The sequence below is a fragment of the Molossus molossus genome, unplaced genomic scaffold (assembly GCF_014108415.1).
Source record: "Molossus molossus isolate mMolMol1 unplaced genomic scaffold, mMolMol1.p scaffold_m16_p_4, whole genome shotgun sequence".
NCBI classification, from domain to species: Eukaryota; Metazoa; Chordata; class Mammalia; order Chiroptera; family Molossidae; genus Molossus; species Molossus molossus.
In genome coordinates, this window is record NW_023425377.1 from 70,253,323 (window position 1) to 70,267,945 (window position 14,623).

The 14,623-nt window shown below is 49.4% G+C and overlaps 1 protein-coding gene across 3 annotated transcripts in view; it reads right to left on the minus strand.

The window, feature by feature from the left end:
* CACNA1A (calcium voltage-gated channel subunit alpha1 A) overlaps nt 1-14,623 on the minus strand; it is a 225,827-nt gene that overhangs the window by 66,017 nt on the left and 145,187 nt on the right. For 2 of the 3 annotated variants that reach the window (XM_036240417.1, XM_036240416.1), the window contains exons 16-19: nt 12,793-12,910; nt 12,588-12,655; nt 9,101-9,207; nt 6,664-7,473 (exon numbers count right to left, since the gene is read on the minus strand). In XM_036240417.1, coding sequence (XP_036096310.1) covers nt 6,664-7,473; nt 9,101-9,207; nt 12,588-12,655; nt 12,793-12,910 — 1,103 coding nt within the window. Of the gene's footprint in view, nt 1-6,663; nt 7,474-9,100; nt 9,208-12,578; nt 12,656-12,792; nt 12,911-14,623 lie in introns of all 3 variants that reach the window. The other variant, XM_036240418.1, reaches the window with a different exon arrangement.

Consider the following 14,623-nt stretch of genomic DNA (forward strand, 5'->3'; position numbering starts at 1 on the left):
CAGAGAGATGCCACTTACCAGTGATGTGACCCTGTAGTTTGATTAACCTCTCTGAGCCTCAGGCCTCTCATCTTTGAAATGGGAATAAAGGTATAACCTTCCCTATAACTTGGAGATGAAAGCAAATATCTTGGTGCTGATGTGCTCTGTAACCACCGGCGAGTTCGCCTGTTTCTCACCTATAACATGGGCGTGGGAAACTCACTGAGTCATGTGAGGAATAAGTGTGTGAATGAGCTGAGGGCTGGAGGATACCCCCAGGCCTGGACATCCAGTGGAATTGCCCTGATAGATTTAGAACTTGCTTGGGACCAGTGACTGTTTATTTCTTCCAATTTCTCCTTTTTGGACTAAGAATGTCTATCCCGTGCCTATCTCAACATTATCTTTTGGAAGCAGACAACTTGTTTTCTAGTTTCCAAGTTCACAGAAGGAGAGGAATTCTGCCCCAAAACGGGTCATACCCAGAGCCTCACTCACTCCTGGCTTAGATGACGAGATTTGGAATTTTTGAGCTGATGCTGTAATGGGTTAACAGTTTTGGAGATATTGGAAGGGGGAGAATGTATTTTGCACGTGGGATGGGCGTAAATTTTGAGGTGGAGTTAGAGGCTGCACTGTAGTGGGTTAAATGGTGGCCCTTCAAAAACTTATGTCCATCTGGAACCTGAAAATGTGGCCTTATTTGGAAAAAAAGGTCTTTACAGATGTAATTAAGTTAGAATCATGAGATTTAGGGTGGGCCCTAAATCTGATGACCAGTGTCCTTAGAAGAAGAGAGAAGGGGAGAAGACACACAGAGAAGGCCCCATGAAGACGGGGGCAAACCCTGGAGGGGTGTGTCTACAGCCGAGGACGCAGCACCTTGGACGGCCAGCAGCTCCGGGACACGAGCCCTTTGCCTGGACAGTAAGCATCAGCTGTGATGGCGTGGGTTATATGAAATAAACTTGAAACCGGTATTTCTCCAACATCTTGCACAGCCCACAAATGGGTTCCAGATTCTAACCCCTGCTGGTGCTTTTTCAGAAGTTGTCCATCAGATGAAAATCTGGTTGGGAATACTCCCTCATTCAAACATATATATAGATAGATAGATAGATAGATATCCCTATCAAAAAGTAGGGGGAGCTAAGTTATCCTTTCAAAGAGGATCTAAATCCTTTGGCCACCATCCAGAGAGGTTGTACTAAGTACTACAGCCATTGAGACTATGCCGATAGAGGGACAGCCTCATGCACGGGACCAAGAGCCCCTTGTTCAGATGGAAGGGGACTGGCACACCTTGTTTTGTCTTGTTTTTGCTGCCTCTGTTGGTTCTGTGTGTTGCAGAATTTCAACAAGCTCAGCTGGTAGCAGCCTAGTATCAATCTCCAAGAGATTTCATTTCTAAATGTCTCCAAGGAGAACCTAAAAGGGGCAGAAAACTGTGAAGTCAGGCCCCTTCCCCCTTCCCTCTTGGGGATTTGCCATCATCTTCCCTGAATAGGCAGCTGGTTGCATAACGCCTGTCCTGCTCCGAATCCCTTTGCCAACTCATCACTTCAGCATCCCTCTGCCAAGGGCTGTGGATACCTTGCCTGGGGCATGCTCTGGCCCCAGACCCAGAGGATGGTCCTGCTTCCTTGTGACCCCACTGTCCTAAGGACTTACATATTAGGATCAGGCCCATTTTAGAGATGAGGAAACCGAGGCCCAGAGAAGCAAAGGCAGTTGCCCAGTATTACCCAGCTGGAAAAGGGTTGAACTAGACTCTAGTCCTAGAGATTTTAAGGTACAGTGCCACTCAGTGAAAAAAATGGGGGTGATAGATAACTTGAGGTGCATGGAATGGGGTTGCTGAAGGGATTGGCTAAGGCCCAGTGCGGGTGCTGTAAGAATCAGGGTGTTAAAGGATGAAGCACCTCCTACTTTCCCATGCAGGATAAGCTGTGAGGCTCAGAGGTCCAGTATTTCCCTTCTTGCTCCTTTTGGGCAGTGGGTTGTCATGGTGAGGAAAGCAGGTTGAACTAAGATGCAAAGAGCCAAGATGTTAATTCGGTGTATGGGGGGGGGCGGGGGGGGACGGGGTGGTGCACAGGTCTTGGCAGAATCCCCTGTACTCAGTCATTTCTAGCAGAGTCCCCCCATTACTGAGGGGAGTGGTGGACAGGTGGATACTCTGTGATCCAGGTTTTTACTGGGAGTCAGGAAAAGCTCCATCCTCACTTTGGTCGCCCTGGTGTGTCACCGGGCTCAGCTGCCTGGTGTGGGGGACCTGAGGCCAGCAACTATTGAACAATATGAAATAGAATGTGCTTCCACTCACCTTCCACTGGGGTGAGCCAGTGAGAGCTTTAGGGGAGGGGGGCATTTAAAGCTTGGGAAACTGGAGAGGAAGTGAAGTAGAAATGGGGGGAAGCAGAGAGACCAGAAAGAAAACAATCATATATATTGTCAGTATTCTGGAAAAGGAAAAACACAGTGTGCCCGGGAAAAGGCTTAAGGAATGACAAGCAGAAAGATGCAGGAGGCAGACCTCTCAGGTAGGACCACTGGCTTCACTGTAATATAAAACCGAAACATCTTTTTACTGTATTATATTCATGAATGAAGTTTTAACATCGTCATTCTTATTTTTCTTTAAGCAGATGAATGGCTCAATCTTGGATTTTTTTTCTCTCTAAAAGTGCCTGAATCTTCATGAAATTTTATTTCCGAGCATTAGAACCTTTTTATCAGCCAAATGAGTAACGCCTTTTCTGACCAGGGCATTTGACACGTCTATTAATAAGGGAGTTGGCAGGGCCCTCCTGGTTTAGGATAGGAGCCGACCAGCTGGGCATTTATGTGTGGAAGTGGGGAGGTACTTTCTTCCTCTGGAGAGGAGGGGGGACAGGGGCCTGCAGTGGAATTCAAGAAAGCTGGGTTATCATACTTCTGCTGGTAGCTAGCTGCCCTTAGGGAAGTCCCTTTTCCTCTCTGGGCCTGTTTCCACATCTGTAAAAAGAATATGAGCAAACAATCTAAAGACTACAGATCTAAAGTTGTCTTCTAGCCCTGGCTGGTTTTCTCAGTGGTTAGAGCATTGGCCCGCAGACCGATAAGTTGCAAGTTCGATTCTGGTCAAGGGCACATACCTTGGCTGGGGTTTGTCCCCGGCCCCGGTTGGGTCATGGGGGAGGCAACCAGTCAATGTAGCTCTATCACATCAGTGTTTTTCTCTGTCTCTCCCTCTCCCTCCCACTCTATCTGATGATAAATAGAAAAGTATCCTCAAGTGAAGAATAAAAATAAAGTTGTCTTTTAATGCCTGTGATTTTTAATAATAACAGTAATAGCTAACACATATTGTTTACTACAAATAATAAAAATAGTTAACATCTATTTAGTGCTTAATAATAATATTCTTACTAATAATATAGTTAGCATTTACTGAACACTTACAATAAGCCAGGCACTATTTAACACATTTTATATGTACTAACTCATCTGAACTTCATGCCTACCCTAGAAGGTAGGTACTGTACTTATACCCACTTTGCAGATGGGGAAACAGAGACCCAGAGAAAGGAGGTGACATACTGCAAATCACACAGCCAGGAAGTGATGGGGCAGGAGTGTGAGGAGTGTGACCTCTGGCTCGAGTCTTGGCCCTTCGCCATCAGGCTGTGCTGCATTCTGTCCCTGCCATTCTGCCTCCTTCAATAATAGGAGCAGACATAAAACTAAGAATAATATTTATAGTAATATTAGTAGTAGTAATAATAGCAACAGCGATGCACTGGACTTTAATTATGCAGTCCTGGGCTAAATACTGTATTCCACCTAAAATTACCTCAGTGGCCTCCACTGCCCAAGAGGACTCAAGGCCCTGCTGACTGACCCGTCACTGTCCCTTCAATTCCTTTGTCTCTCCTTACCCTCCAAACTGCAACCTGGCCTCCTTCTGGTCCTTTGCACGTGCTGTTCTCAGTTTGGAACACTTTCCCTCCTTCTCTAATTGTTCCTTTTGGAAGCCTGTCATCTGCATGTCTGTTACCTGCAATTACTCGCTTAGAATATAGTAGGCACTTAGTAAACACTGAAGAAATGAACAAATAAATCTGTAAGGGAAAACTCTAGAGTAGGAATGACTTGGGAAAATGGTGTTCAGGGGACTGCTGTGAAAATATGAAGACCTCATGATATGATAACTGCGGGGGGGGGGGCCACTGTGGGCATTTAGGAAGTGTGATGCAGGATTTTTCACTATGTGCAGGGCAGTCCCACCTGGGGAAGAATTAGCCTGTCTCCTTCATCACTTTCTAATGTCCCTCACACAGGTGAAAAATCTGCTTGCAATGATCTGTGCCTTTAGTTATACGCTAACTGTATTTTCTATATGAGCATAAAGTATTTTTGCATGTTTTAAATATACATAGAATTTTCCCTGAATGCCATTATTGGACAAATTAAGGAAGGCTAGACTCTGTTTCATAAGGAACTTCACCCTGAGACCGTCAATCATAGTAGACACTGGCCTGGAGGCTTCCATTTGGGGACATCTCCATGCTGATGGTAATGTGCTTGTGTCACGTAAGTTGTCCTCACAACCTGAGTCAGCTAGCATTTTTTTTTTATCCTCACCCGAGGACATTTTTTGCATTTATCTTCAGATAGAGTGGGAGGGAAAGAGGGAGAAAGAGAGAGAGAGAGAGAGAGAGAGAGAGAGAGTCATCGATGTGAGAGAGACACATTGAGTGGCTGCCACCCACATGACTCCAACTGGGGCTGGGGACAAAATGCAACCGAGGTATGTGCCCTTAGTGGGAACCGAACCCGGGACTCTCTGGTCCACGGGCTGATGCTCTAACTGCTGAGCCAAACTGGCCAGGGCAGCATTTGTACCTATAGCATTACTGGTGACCTTGCACACAACTGCCTGCCTCAGAATTATGTCACTCTATCCTCTAGAGTCTCTCTTTTATTCTTTAAATCCTCACCTGAAGATATTTTTCTACTTATCTTTGGATAGAGTGGGAGATGGAAGAGAGAGGGAGAGAGAGAAACATTGATGTGAGAGAGACACATCGACTGGTTGCCTCCTGCACAATCCCGACCAGGGCTGGGAATGAACTGCAACCAAGGTATGTACCCTAGACCGGAATTGAACCTGTGAGTATTTGGTCCGTGGGCCGACACTCTAACCACTGAGCAAATTGGCCAGGGCTAGAGTCTCTTACTGAAAATGTGGCCCAACGATCCGCACCAGCTTCACCTGGCAGCTCTTTAGAAATGCAGACTCTCAGGTCGCACTTGAAACCTACTGAATTAGGATCTATGTTTTAGCAAGATCCCTGGGGATTCACGCAGACACCTGATTTTGAGAAGTGCTGGCCTGCTGTGTATGTCATGTAACAGAAAGACTTCAACACAACTTTAAAAAATCAATATGATGCCCTGCCAGTGTGGCTCAGTGGACAAAGCAATGTCCCATGGACTGAGAGGTCCTGGTTTGATTCCTGGTCAGGGCACATGCCTGGATTTCAGGCTCGATCCCCAGTAGGGGGCGTGCAGGAGGCAGCTAATCAATGTTTCATTCTCACATTGATGTTTCTATCTCTCTCTCCCTTCCTCTCTCTCTAAAAAATCAATAAAAACATTTTAAAAATCAATATGATGCAGTAATGGTGATATAAAAGACTAACAGGACATTAATTAACAAGAGAACAATGTCTGTTTCAACATATAAGTTATTGGGCTGCTAGGTGTAGAATCATTATAGGACTTTCTAAGGAGTGTTACAAAGCATCGTTATGAAAAAGAGGTTGCTGTTTCTAACTGGGTAAAATGCTGGCCTAGAAAATGCCTTGAGCCCTGCTCTTTTGTCAGTTATAAGGGCCCAGAGTGGCTTTTCAGATGCACCCAGAAAAAGCATCAGGTAAAAAACAGATGGCACCCTGGCCAGTTTTGCTCAGCAGTTAGAGCCTTGGCCTGTGGACCGGTGAGTCCCGGGTTCAGTTCCCGCTAAGGGCACGTACCTTGGTTGCAGTTTGTCCTCGGCCCTGGTTGGGGTCGTGTGGGTGGCGACCACTTGATGTGTCTCTCTCACATGGATGTCTCTCTCTCTCTCTTCCTCCTTCTCTCCCTCCCGCTCTATCTGAAGATAAATGTAGGAATGTCTTCGGGTGAGGATTAAAAAAATAAAAATAAATAAAAAGACAGGTGGCTCAATAACAGCTCAAAATGGTCTCGATTGACCAAGTACTTATGTGTTGATTGCACATTTACATGTATTACCTCATTTAATCCCAGCAATGACCCACTCTGCCATTTTACAGATTGAGAACTGAGGCCTAGAGTAGTGAGGTCACTTGTCCAAGGTCACACAGCAAGCATATGGAAGAGCTCTATAACTCTGGGGGAGAGTTACTGTGGAGTTTCCTTGAGACGCAGGAGGGCATGGTAATCTGCCTGCAGCCTGGGTTCAAGGCCACTTATTAGATGTGCGACCTCGGGCAAGTCACTCCACCTCTCAGTTTCCGCCTCTGTGAACTGGGGTGATGACAATGGGATCTATCTCGGGCGGTTGTTGAGAAGACCGAGTTGCTCAGGAGAGTGCCAAGTATACAGCAGCCACCCTTTGGGCTGTTATTATTACTACTGTTGTCATTGCTCAGATTCGTGGTGGCCTCCACTTACTTCCTCCTCCGGTGCCTGCGCTCCTTGTCCTCCCTCCGCGTGTCCAGGTCATACGTGGCTGGAGCGCCGTGCCGGTGCCGCCGCCTCCGCTCCGCGCCGTCAGGCCCCTCGCCCTCGCCCTCGCCGCCCCGGGCCGGCCGGCTGCCCTCACGGTGCCGGGATCGCCGCTCCGCCTTGTCCTCCGGGGCCTCCTCGCCCGGCCTGCGATGGGCCCGGTGCCTGCGGGGCTCCCCGTCAGCTCCGGTGCGTGGGGACCCGCTGCGGCTCTCCCGGCTGCCCCCCTGCCGGTGTGTGTGCCTCCGGTGCGGGTCCCCGGCCTTGGCCCGCTCGGCCTCCCCCTCCCAGAACCCGGGCGGCTCCAGGCCGCCCTCCCGGGCATGGTGGTCCGACTCCCGACCGTAGGGCCCCTCCCGGCTCAGCTCGGCCTCCTGGCTGCCGGCCCAAGGCCGCCGGGCGTCCAGGCCCATGGAGCCGCTGGGGTCCCGCGCCCGGTCGTGGTAGCGCGCCTGCTTCCGGAGGAAGTCCTCGGCCCGCTGCTGGCCCAGGCGCTGGTCGACCGTGGGCTCCGCCGCCCGGCTCTTGTTGGTGTTGTTGTTGCGGTTCTCCTGGGGATCCACCACCAGCGGCCGGTCCAGGTGGGTCTTCATGTCGGGCCGCAGGTGCCGGGCGTAGGTGGCTTTCCAGCGCTCGTCGGGGTCCATCTCGTTGTACAAGGCCTCGCGGCTGGCCAGCAGGTTCTGTTTGCGCATCTCGCTGGTCCGCTGCTCCCACACGGACTTAGATGGCTTCTGGTTCTTCTGTTGCTCCTTCCTGCAAGGGAAGGGTGCAGGGGTTAGAGCACTGCTGGGCACTGCACCTGCAGAACACTGGGCGTATGGGAGTATCAACCCAGGTGGGCAACCCCACCTGGATGGCTGTCATCATCCAGGTGGGCATCTTGGCCCAGGGGCCATCTCCACCCAAGTGGGAATCTCAGCTCAAGCAGGTGTCTCAATTGTGTGGAGAATTCAATGTGGCTGGACATCTCAGCCTTACAGGTGTTTTGGCCCAAGTGGGCATCTCGGTCCAGATACACAACTTATATCTATCTCCATCTAGCTGGGCATTTTGATTGACAGGGATCTCAGCCCAGGTGAGTGTCCCCATTGTCCTCTCTATATTGTAGCACATGACTCCCTGGAGGCAGTTTTGATGTTCGAAATATTTTAACCTCTGATACAGCCAATCATAATGGACACTGGCCTGGAGCAGGTTCTGGAGCCCCCACACTGCCTGCAGGACCCTTCAGATCTGGGTCATAAGAGGTCTAGAGGTTCCAGGAGAGCCAGAGTGGGCAGCTGGGAGTCTACGGGCAGTGCTGGTGAGGCTGGAGTCCTACCTGAGGCATACAGATTTATTCAGGGGTTCTGTGTGCATTGAGAGTTTTATACAGACCTTGACCTTCCATAGGCTGCTGGAGCATGAACCTTTCTGAGCTCCCTGTTCCCAGCCACCTCCTAGGTTCATGCTCCATTGTCCCATGATGCACTGCCCTACAGTGTGCAGAATTCCCGGATATCCAACAAAGACACAATTCAGAATATTGGTGTCAACAAACCTCCTTTCCATCAAGACACCTTAATTCTCACTACCTCTGATCCACCAGCAAACTCTGTCCACTCTACTACCATCATGATCTGTCTAGAATTCAGTTGTGTCCATCACCTCCTCAGCCACCACTCTGGTCCAGCCCCCACTATCTCTTTTGCATGGACCAGTGCAGTCATCTCCAACCTAGTTTCCTAGCTCCTGTCCTCACACTCAGTCTGTTCCCCTGACAACAGCCAGAGGGCACCTGTGAACTCCTGAGTCAGGTCCTGTTCCTTTCTTTGCTCAGGAACCCTCCATGGCTCCCACCTGACTCAACAAAAGTTTAAGTTCTCCTCATGGTTCACAAGGTCCTGCATGATCTGCCCGTCACCTCCTTGCCCTCATCTCCTCCCACTCTCCTCCCTTGCTCACTCCACTCCAGTCACACTGGCCTCCTAAATATGCCGGGCATGCTCCTGCCACAGAGCCTTTGTATATGCTGTCCCCACTGCCTGGAAGCTCTTCCCTCAGATCCCCCATGACTCCTCCATCCTTGGGGTCTTGTCACCTTCTCAGTGAAGCTTTTCCTGACAACTATATTAAAAAATCCCAACTCTTTCCATCCCTAGCACTCGCTACACCTGTTAATACCAAGTTAATGCTGTATCCCCAGCAGCTAGAACAGTGCCTGGCATATAGTAAGTAGGTACTTATTAACTATTTATTGCGTAAAAATGAGTGGAGGGGCAGAAGTACCTCTTCCTAAAGCTCAGCCCTGTCAAGGACCACTTCCTACCCCCAAATTCTTGGCTGGGAGGGTGTGGAGGCTGAGGAGCCTGGAGAGTATGCCAGAGCTGGGGGCACTTACACAGCTATGGACAAGTTGGCCGCGGACAGAGGACTCACTTCTGCTACCTCCTTGGCTTTCTGGAGGGCGAGTTTCTGGTTGGCTGCCTCTTCTTCTTCTTGTTCATCCTAAAAGGCACATGGGATCCCTGTTTACAAAACACGAACAGGGCCTCGGGGCCTCATCTCTGACCCTATTGCTAACCAGGGACAATAGGCAACTTTGGAAATATTTACAAACAGGTTCGGCCTTGGTTTTGATCAATCAGAGTTGAGCCCTGACAATCGAAACACAGACCTAGTGTTGGTTAAGTGTACTGCTATCCCCTATATGTACAGGCTAGATACCCAGCTCATTATTAACCCTATGTTAGCACATAGTCAGAATAAAAAAGAAAAAGACTCCCTTCCCTTTCAACAGTAGAGACTTTTCTGCACCCTGTCTCAAGGAGCTGGAAATTAATGCAAAGATTTTCCTCTCACTCTACTTTCCAGGCCATTTAAGCTCTCTGAACCAAGACTGAAAAAAAATATATAACAAAAAACCAATAACACTGACTAGTCCCCACATGCAGAAAAATCTACCATCCCAGGGCCCATCCCATGCACTGCCAACAGCCTCCAAGAGGAAATTGGGAGAGGAACATATTCTCAGCCGGTTAGGTTCAAAAAGGAGGATGGGGGAAGATGTTTTAAAAATACATACAGAAAAAGATGTTTTGGGGCCTTAAATCCTTCTTCAGCCTTCATGCAGGGCCTCACTCGTAAAACAGAAAAGCCAACAAAGAAAAAGCAAAGAAAAAGCAACGAGAAAGAAATGGCCAGAGATGAACCCGCCAATAAGAGAAATCATGTGATCCCTGTGCTGGGATCTCTGGGGCAAGAAGCAATCTTACCACCTTGGAAATGGTCAGATCAGGACACTCTCTGTCAGTGACAACACAGAGGTGAGACCCAGCCACATCCCCATCTCTCGCAAGGCCTCCCTTCCTCCTGGTGCCACATCCAGTATTTCTCAGAGCCAGGCCCATGGACCACCTACCTCAGAAGCACTGCAAATACATTCCCAGGCCCACAAAGAACCTGGGCTGGGCCCTAGAACCTGCATTCTTAACAAGCTCCCAGTTGAATATGAAACACGCTCAAGTTTAAGTACCAGTGCACATGGTTATGAGCATAAATTCTAGACTCACTTGGATTCAAATCCCAGTTCCACCACCTACCGCTGTGTGACCTTGGGCAAGTCACTTAACCTCTCTGTGTCCTACAATCCTCATTTAAAAATTTCAGCTCTCTCTACTTCACTTTTTTCCTTGGCACTTATCACCATCTGACAAATTTATTTCTTGTCTGTCTCTCTCACTCAAATATCAGCCCCATGAGGGCAGAGATTTCTGCCTATTTTGTCTATGGCAATGTCCCTGGTTCCTAGACCAGGCCTTGCTCACAGTAGGTACTCAATAAATACTTTTGAATGAATGACAAAAGCTGTAAAATGGGGTTTCTGTGAGGATTAAATGGGCTAAAAACATATCAGGGGCTTGCCACATATTAAATCCTAAGATATGTTTGTGGAATAAAGGAAGGAAAGAATGTGGGTCTGGAGGAGAATGTGTACACCTCACAGGTGAGGAGCTTGCCTTTTTCCCTCCCTCTCTCCCCAGTGACTTGGATGAGCTCACTGCTGGATCGGCCCCCAAAGCAGCCCTGCCAGCCGGCTCCATGGTGGCCAGGTCCATGGCCGTGTGTTTGGGGTGGTGGAGACTTCCGCCCCCCGCCCCCTGCCTCCCCCTGTCGGAGCTGGGCCTGGGAAACTCTCTCTCCCTCCTGCCAGGGTCAGCAGATGGAGGGTTGGCAACGTCTGCTCAGTTGGGTTTAGTTCCATGAACACGAGGCAGTGGGGCCATGAAGCTGCAGGAGGCCCTTGGCCTGGTCCTCCTGCGTTGGGAGGAAGACTATATACGTTCTCTTAATATGATGGGGCTCCTGGCGAAAAGTTCAAGGTGGATTACTGCTAGTTCTGAATACTATACCTTTGTTCTGACACTGCCCCTCTCAAACCACAGAAAGGCATTCAGCTTACTTCGTTCAATGCACAATCCGTACAACTGTCCCTGGGGGCCCTGTCTGTGGGCGTTCCCAGGGATGTGAACTCTGTCACTGAGAGCAATGATGCCTGCCCTGTGCCTATGTGAGGTTGACCTGACTCTCAGAGAGCCCAAGGCTGCCCAAAGGGGGCATCTGGCACCAGGTTTTGCCCAGATAATTCATTATCACTGACCACAAATAAAACTGGGCTTCTCCTCACATGGATGGTTCTCATTCCAAACTCCCAAATTTTCTTTTGACCTCATTTCCTCTGCTCTTTTGTCTCTTCTGATTTTTGAGGGGTCACATCTCTGCTTTTTCTGTTCCTAGCTATGTGGCGAGGTCACTTAACCTTTCAGGGTCTCATTTTCCCCATCTGTGAAATAGGGATAACAGTAACTCCCTATCTGTTTTATTTGCTCATGCCTGGCATAAAAAGGCAGTTACACTTTCTGTGGTTGATATTATTTTTATCATTACCTGCCCAGCTGGGCTCAAATAAAAAAGTAGCAGGTATGTAAGTCAAGAACTTGGTTCTGGAGCTTACCAAGTCTGGGTTCGAATCCTAGCCTTCCCTTTACCAGTTCTATAAAACAAGAGCTCTAGGTCTGGGGCTTGGCTTGTGCCCAGTGACTAAAAAAGGCTCCTTTCATTGAGCTCTTAATGTGTACCAAAACTGTGCTGAACACCTGACAGGCATAGTGTGATGCTATAAATAGTAGCTGCTATTTTCATGCCAGCTGGGGCTGGTGACTTTGCCTTTCTGAGCCTCAGTTTCCCTTTCTGCAAAAGGGCGACAACAGCAATGCCTGGCACCATGAATATAAAAGAGAGAAACATCGATCAGTTGCCTCCTGTACACTCCCTACTGGGGATCAAGCCCAAAACCCGAGCATGTGCTCTGACCAGGAATCAAACTGGTGACCTCATAGTGTATGGGGCAGTACTCAACCAACTGAGCCACACGGGCCAGGGTCAGAATTCATTATTGCTACCAATCAACAGTGAGGTCTGGCCAGCTCCCAATCTCATAGGGATGGACATCAAGCCCCAGGACCCTGTGTACGTTATTCTCCATCTGTCCCATCCTTTCAGGCCTACAGTGACAGTGCCCAAGAGCCAGGGGGGTGCATCATTCCTTGGAGGTCCCTTGACGCTGCCCACTGCCTATCCACAGTACTCGGAGTTTGCCATCTGTTTCCTGTAACCCAGTGCCTCACCCCTTCCCACCTCCTCTGTTGTAGAATCCACTTGACTAGGGACAGTCTGTTTGAGTGGGGAGGAGGCGTCTTCTCCCTGGCACAGTGCATCCAGGGCAAAAGCTCTGACCCTGTCCCCGTCCCTGAATGCCAAGCATGGTCCTGATCTGCCACGAACAGGTGGTTAACTTTGCCAGAGAAACATTCTACCACCAACTGCACCTTGGTGAGCTCCTGGGCATTGGCCAAATTATCCACCGCAATGGCCAAGAACACATTCAGGAGGGTGTCTGTGGACATCAGAGTCAGGGAAAACATTGCTGCTTGGACCCTGGGTATCAGGGTCTCCTGATCCCCTCCCTTGCGCCCCCCATTCCAGGCATGCCTGAGGCCCAGGAGTGTCCCCAAATCCCCCCATGCAGGATACAGTTCCCGAAGAGCGTCAGCACGATGAAGTAGATGGAGAACACCATGCCGCCCTGCACACCGCCCTGAGATTTGATGCCATCGTACATGACCTCGTTCCAGTCCTCGCCTGTCAGGATCTGAAAGGCAGGGAGAAACACACAGCCAACCCCCCTCTCAGCCATGGGCCCCTCGGAGATGCTGCTGTGGGGCCCAAACCTGCCTGTCCCTGCAGTGAGGGGCTCTCAGCCCAGCTTCTAGGAAAAGGGGACCCTAGGAAAGTCATGAACCTCTGTAACTGTCTTCCTCGATGTAATATGAGGATTTGATAGGGACTGAGTTGTGACCCTTAAATTAATACATTGAAGCTCTAAGCCTTCTAGCAATGAGATATTTGGAAATGGCAGGTAATTAAGATTAGATGAGGTCATGAAGGTGGGGCATCACGAGGAGATTAGTGCCTTTGTAAGAAGAGACTCCACAGAGCTTGGGCATTTTCTATCTCTCTCTCTCTCTCTCACTCCTCCCACTGTGAGGACACATGGAGAAGCCTGCCTCTGGGCAGGAAAAGAGTCCTCACCACGAATCACCCCTGTGGGCACCCTGACCATGACTTTCAGCCTCCAGAACTCTGAGAAATAAATTTCTGCTTTTTTTTTATCCTCACCCGGGGACACTTTTCCATTTTCTGTTCAGATAGAGTGGGAAGGAGAGAGAGAGAGAGAGAGAGAGAGAGAGAGAGAGAGAGAGAGAGAAAACATCGATGTGAAAGGGACACATCGAGTGGCTGCCACCCGCACAACCCAACCAGGGCCGGGGACATGCCCTTAGCGGGAACCGAACGCGGGTCTCTCTGGACCACAGGCCGATGCTCTAATCACTGAGCCAAACCGGCCAGGGATAAATTTCTGTTGTTTAAATAACATCTTCACTGGTCCTCTGGGCTGCTGTGTCTGGGGCAGGGTGGGTGCTGGTGACCAGAGAAGGCTTTGCTGCAAACAGAAATTGGGCTGATGCCCATGAAAAGACTGAGAGGACACATGTGTGGTATCCACACACCTGTTAAAAAACATTCCTCTCTCCTCTTTCATAGTATTTCCACGAGGATCAAGCAAATATGAAAGAACCCCAGAAACGCTCATCTGTTAATGGAGGGATTCTCAGCCTCGGCCCTACTGACATCGGGGCCCGGGCATTCTCTGGGGTGGGGCATCCTGTGCTCTGTGGGGTGTTAAGCAGCAGCCCTTCTTCCATCCACTAGAGCCAGTAGCACCCACCCTCACACTTGGGGTGACAAAACAAAATGTTTCCAGACACTTCCAAGTAGCCTTGGGGGACAAAACTGCTCTTGGGCCAGAACCCATGTCTGAGGATCTGTGGGTGGTGATTACTACTATTGATTCATTGATGTGAGGGGTTAGAACTCTGCTTCGTGGATGATCCTTTTTCCAACCCCCATCTTGGAGTCTCATTTAGGAACCATCCCCCCAGAGGAGGAAATGAAGTCCCATTTTCCATACATCGGCTGTCCTCCAAAGAGACAGAACCCATTAGAAAGGCTCCAGAGGTCCCAGCTGGGCCAGTCCTAATCCTCAGGTCATGCACCCACATGGTGCAAAAGCTAGTTTGGGGAGACCACCCAGGGTCAGTATCTTTGCTCTGGGATATGGGAACGGGTCTCTTGCAGTCTTGGAGAAGATGCATACAGTAGCTGTGTCTTTTATTTTCTGTGTTCTGATGCTCTAACATCTGAGGCCTTATTGACCCTGGAGGGAGTCAGGACTAGCTAATTCCTAGGGATAGTGAACAATTTACCCATAAACATACTTTTTAAATACAAACCAACCAATCCA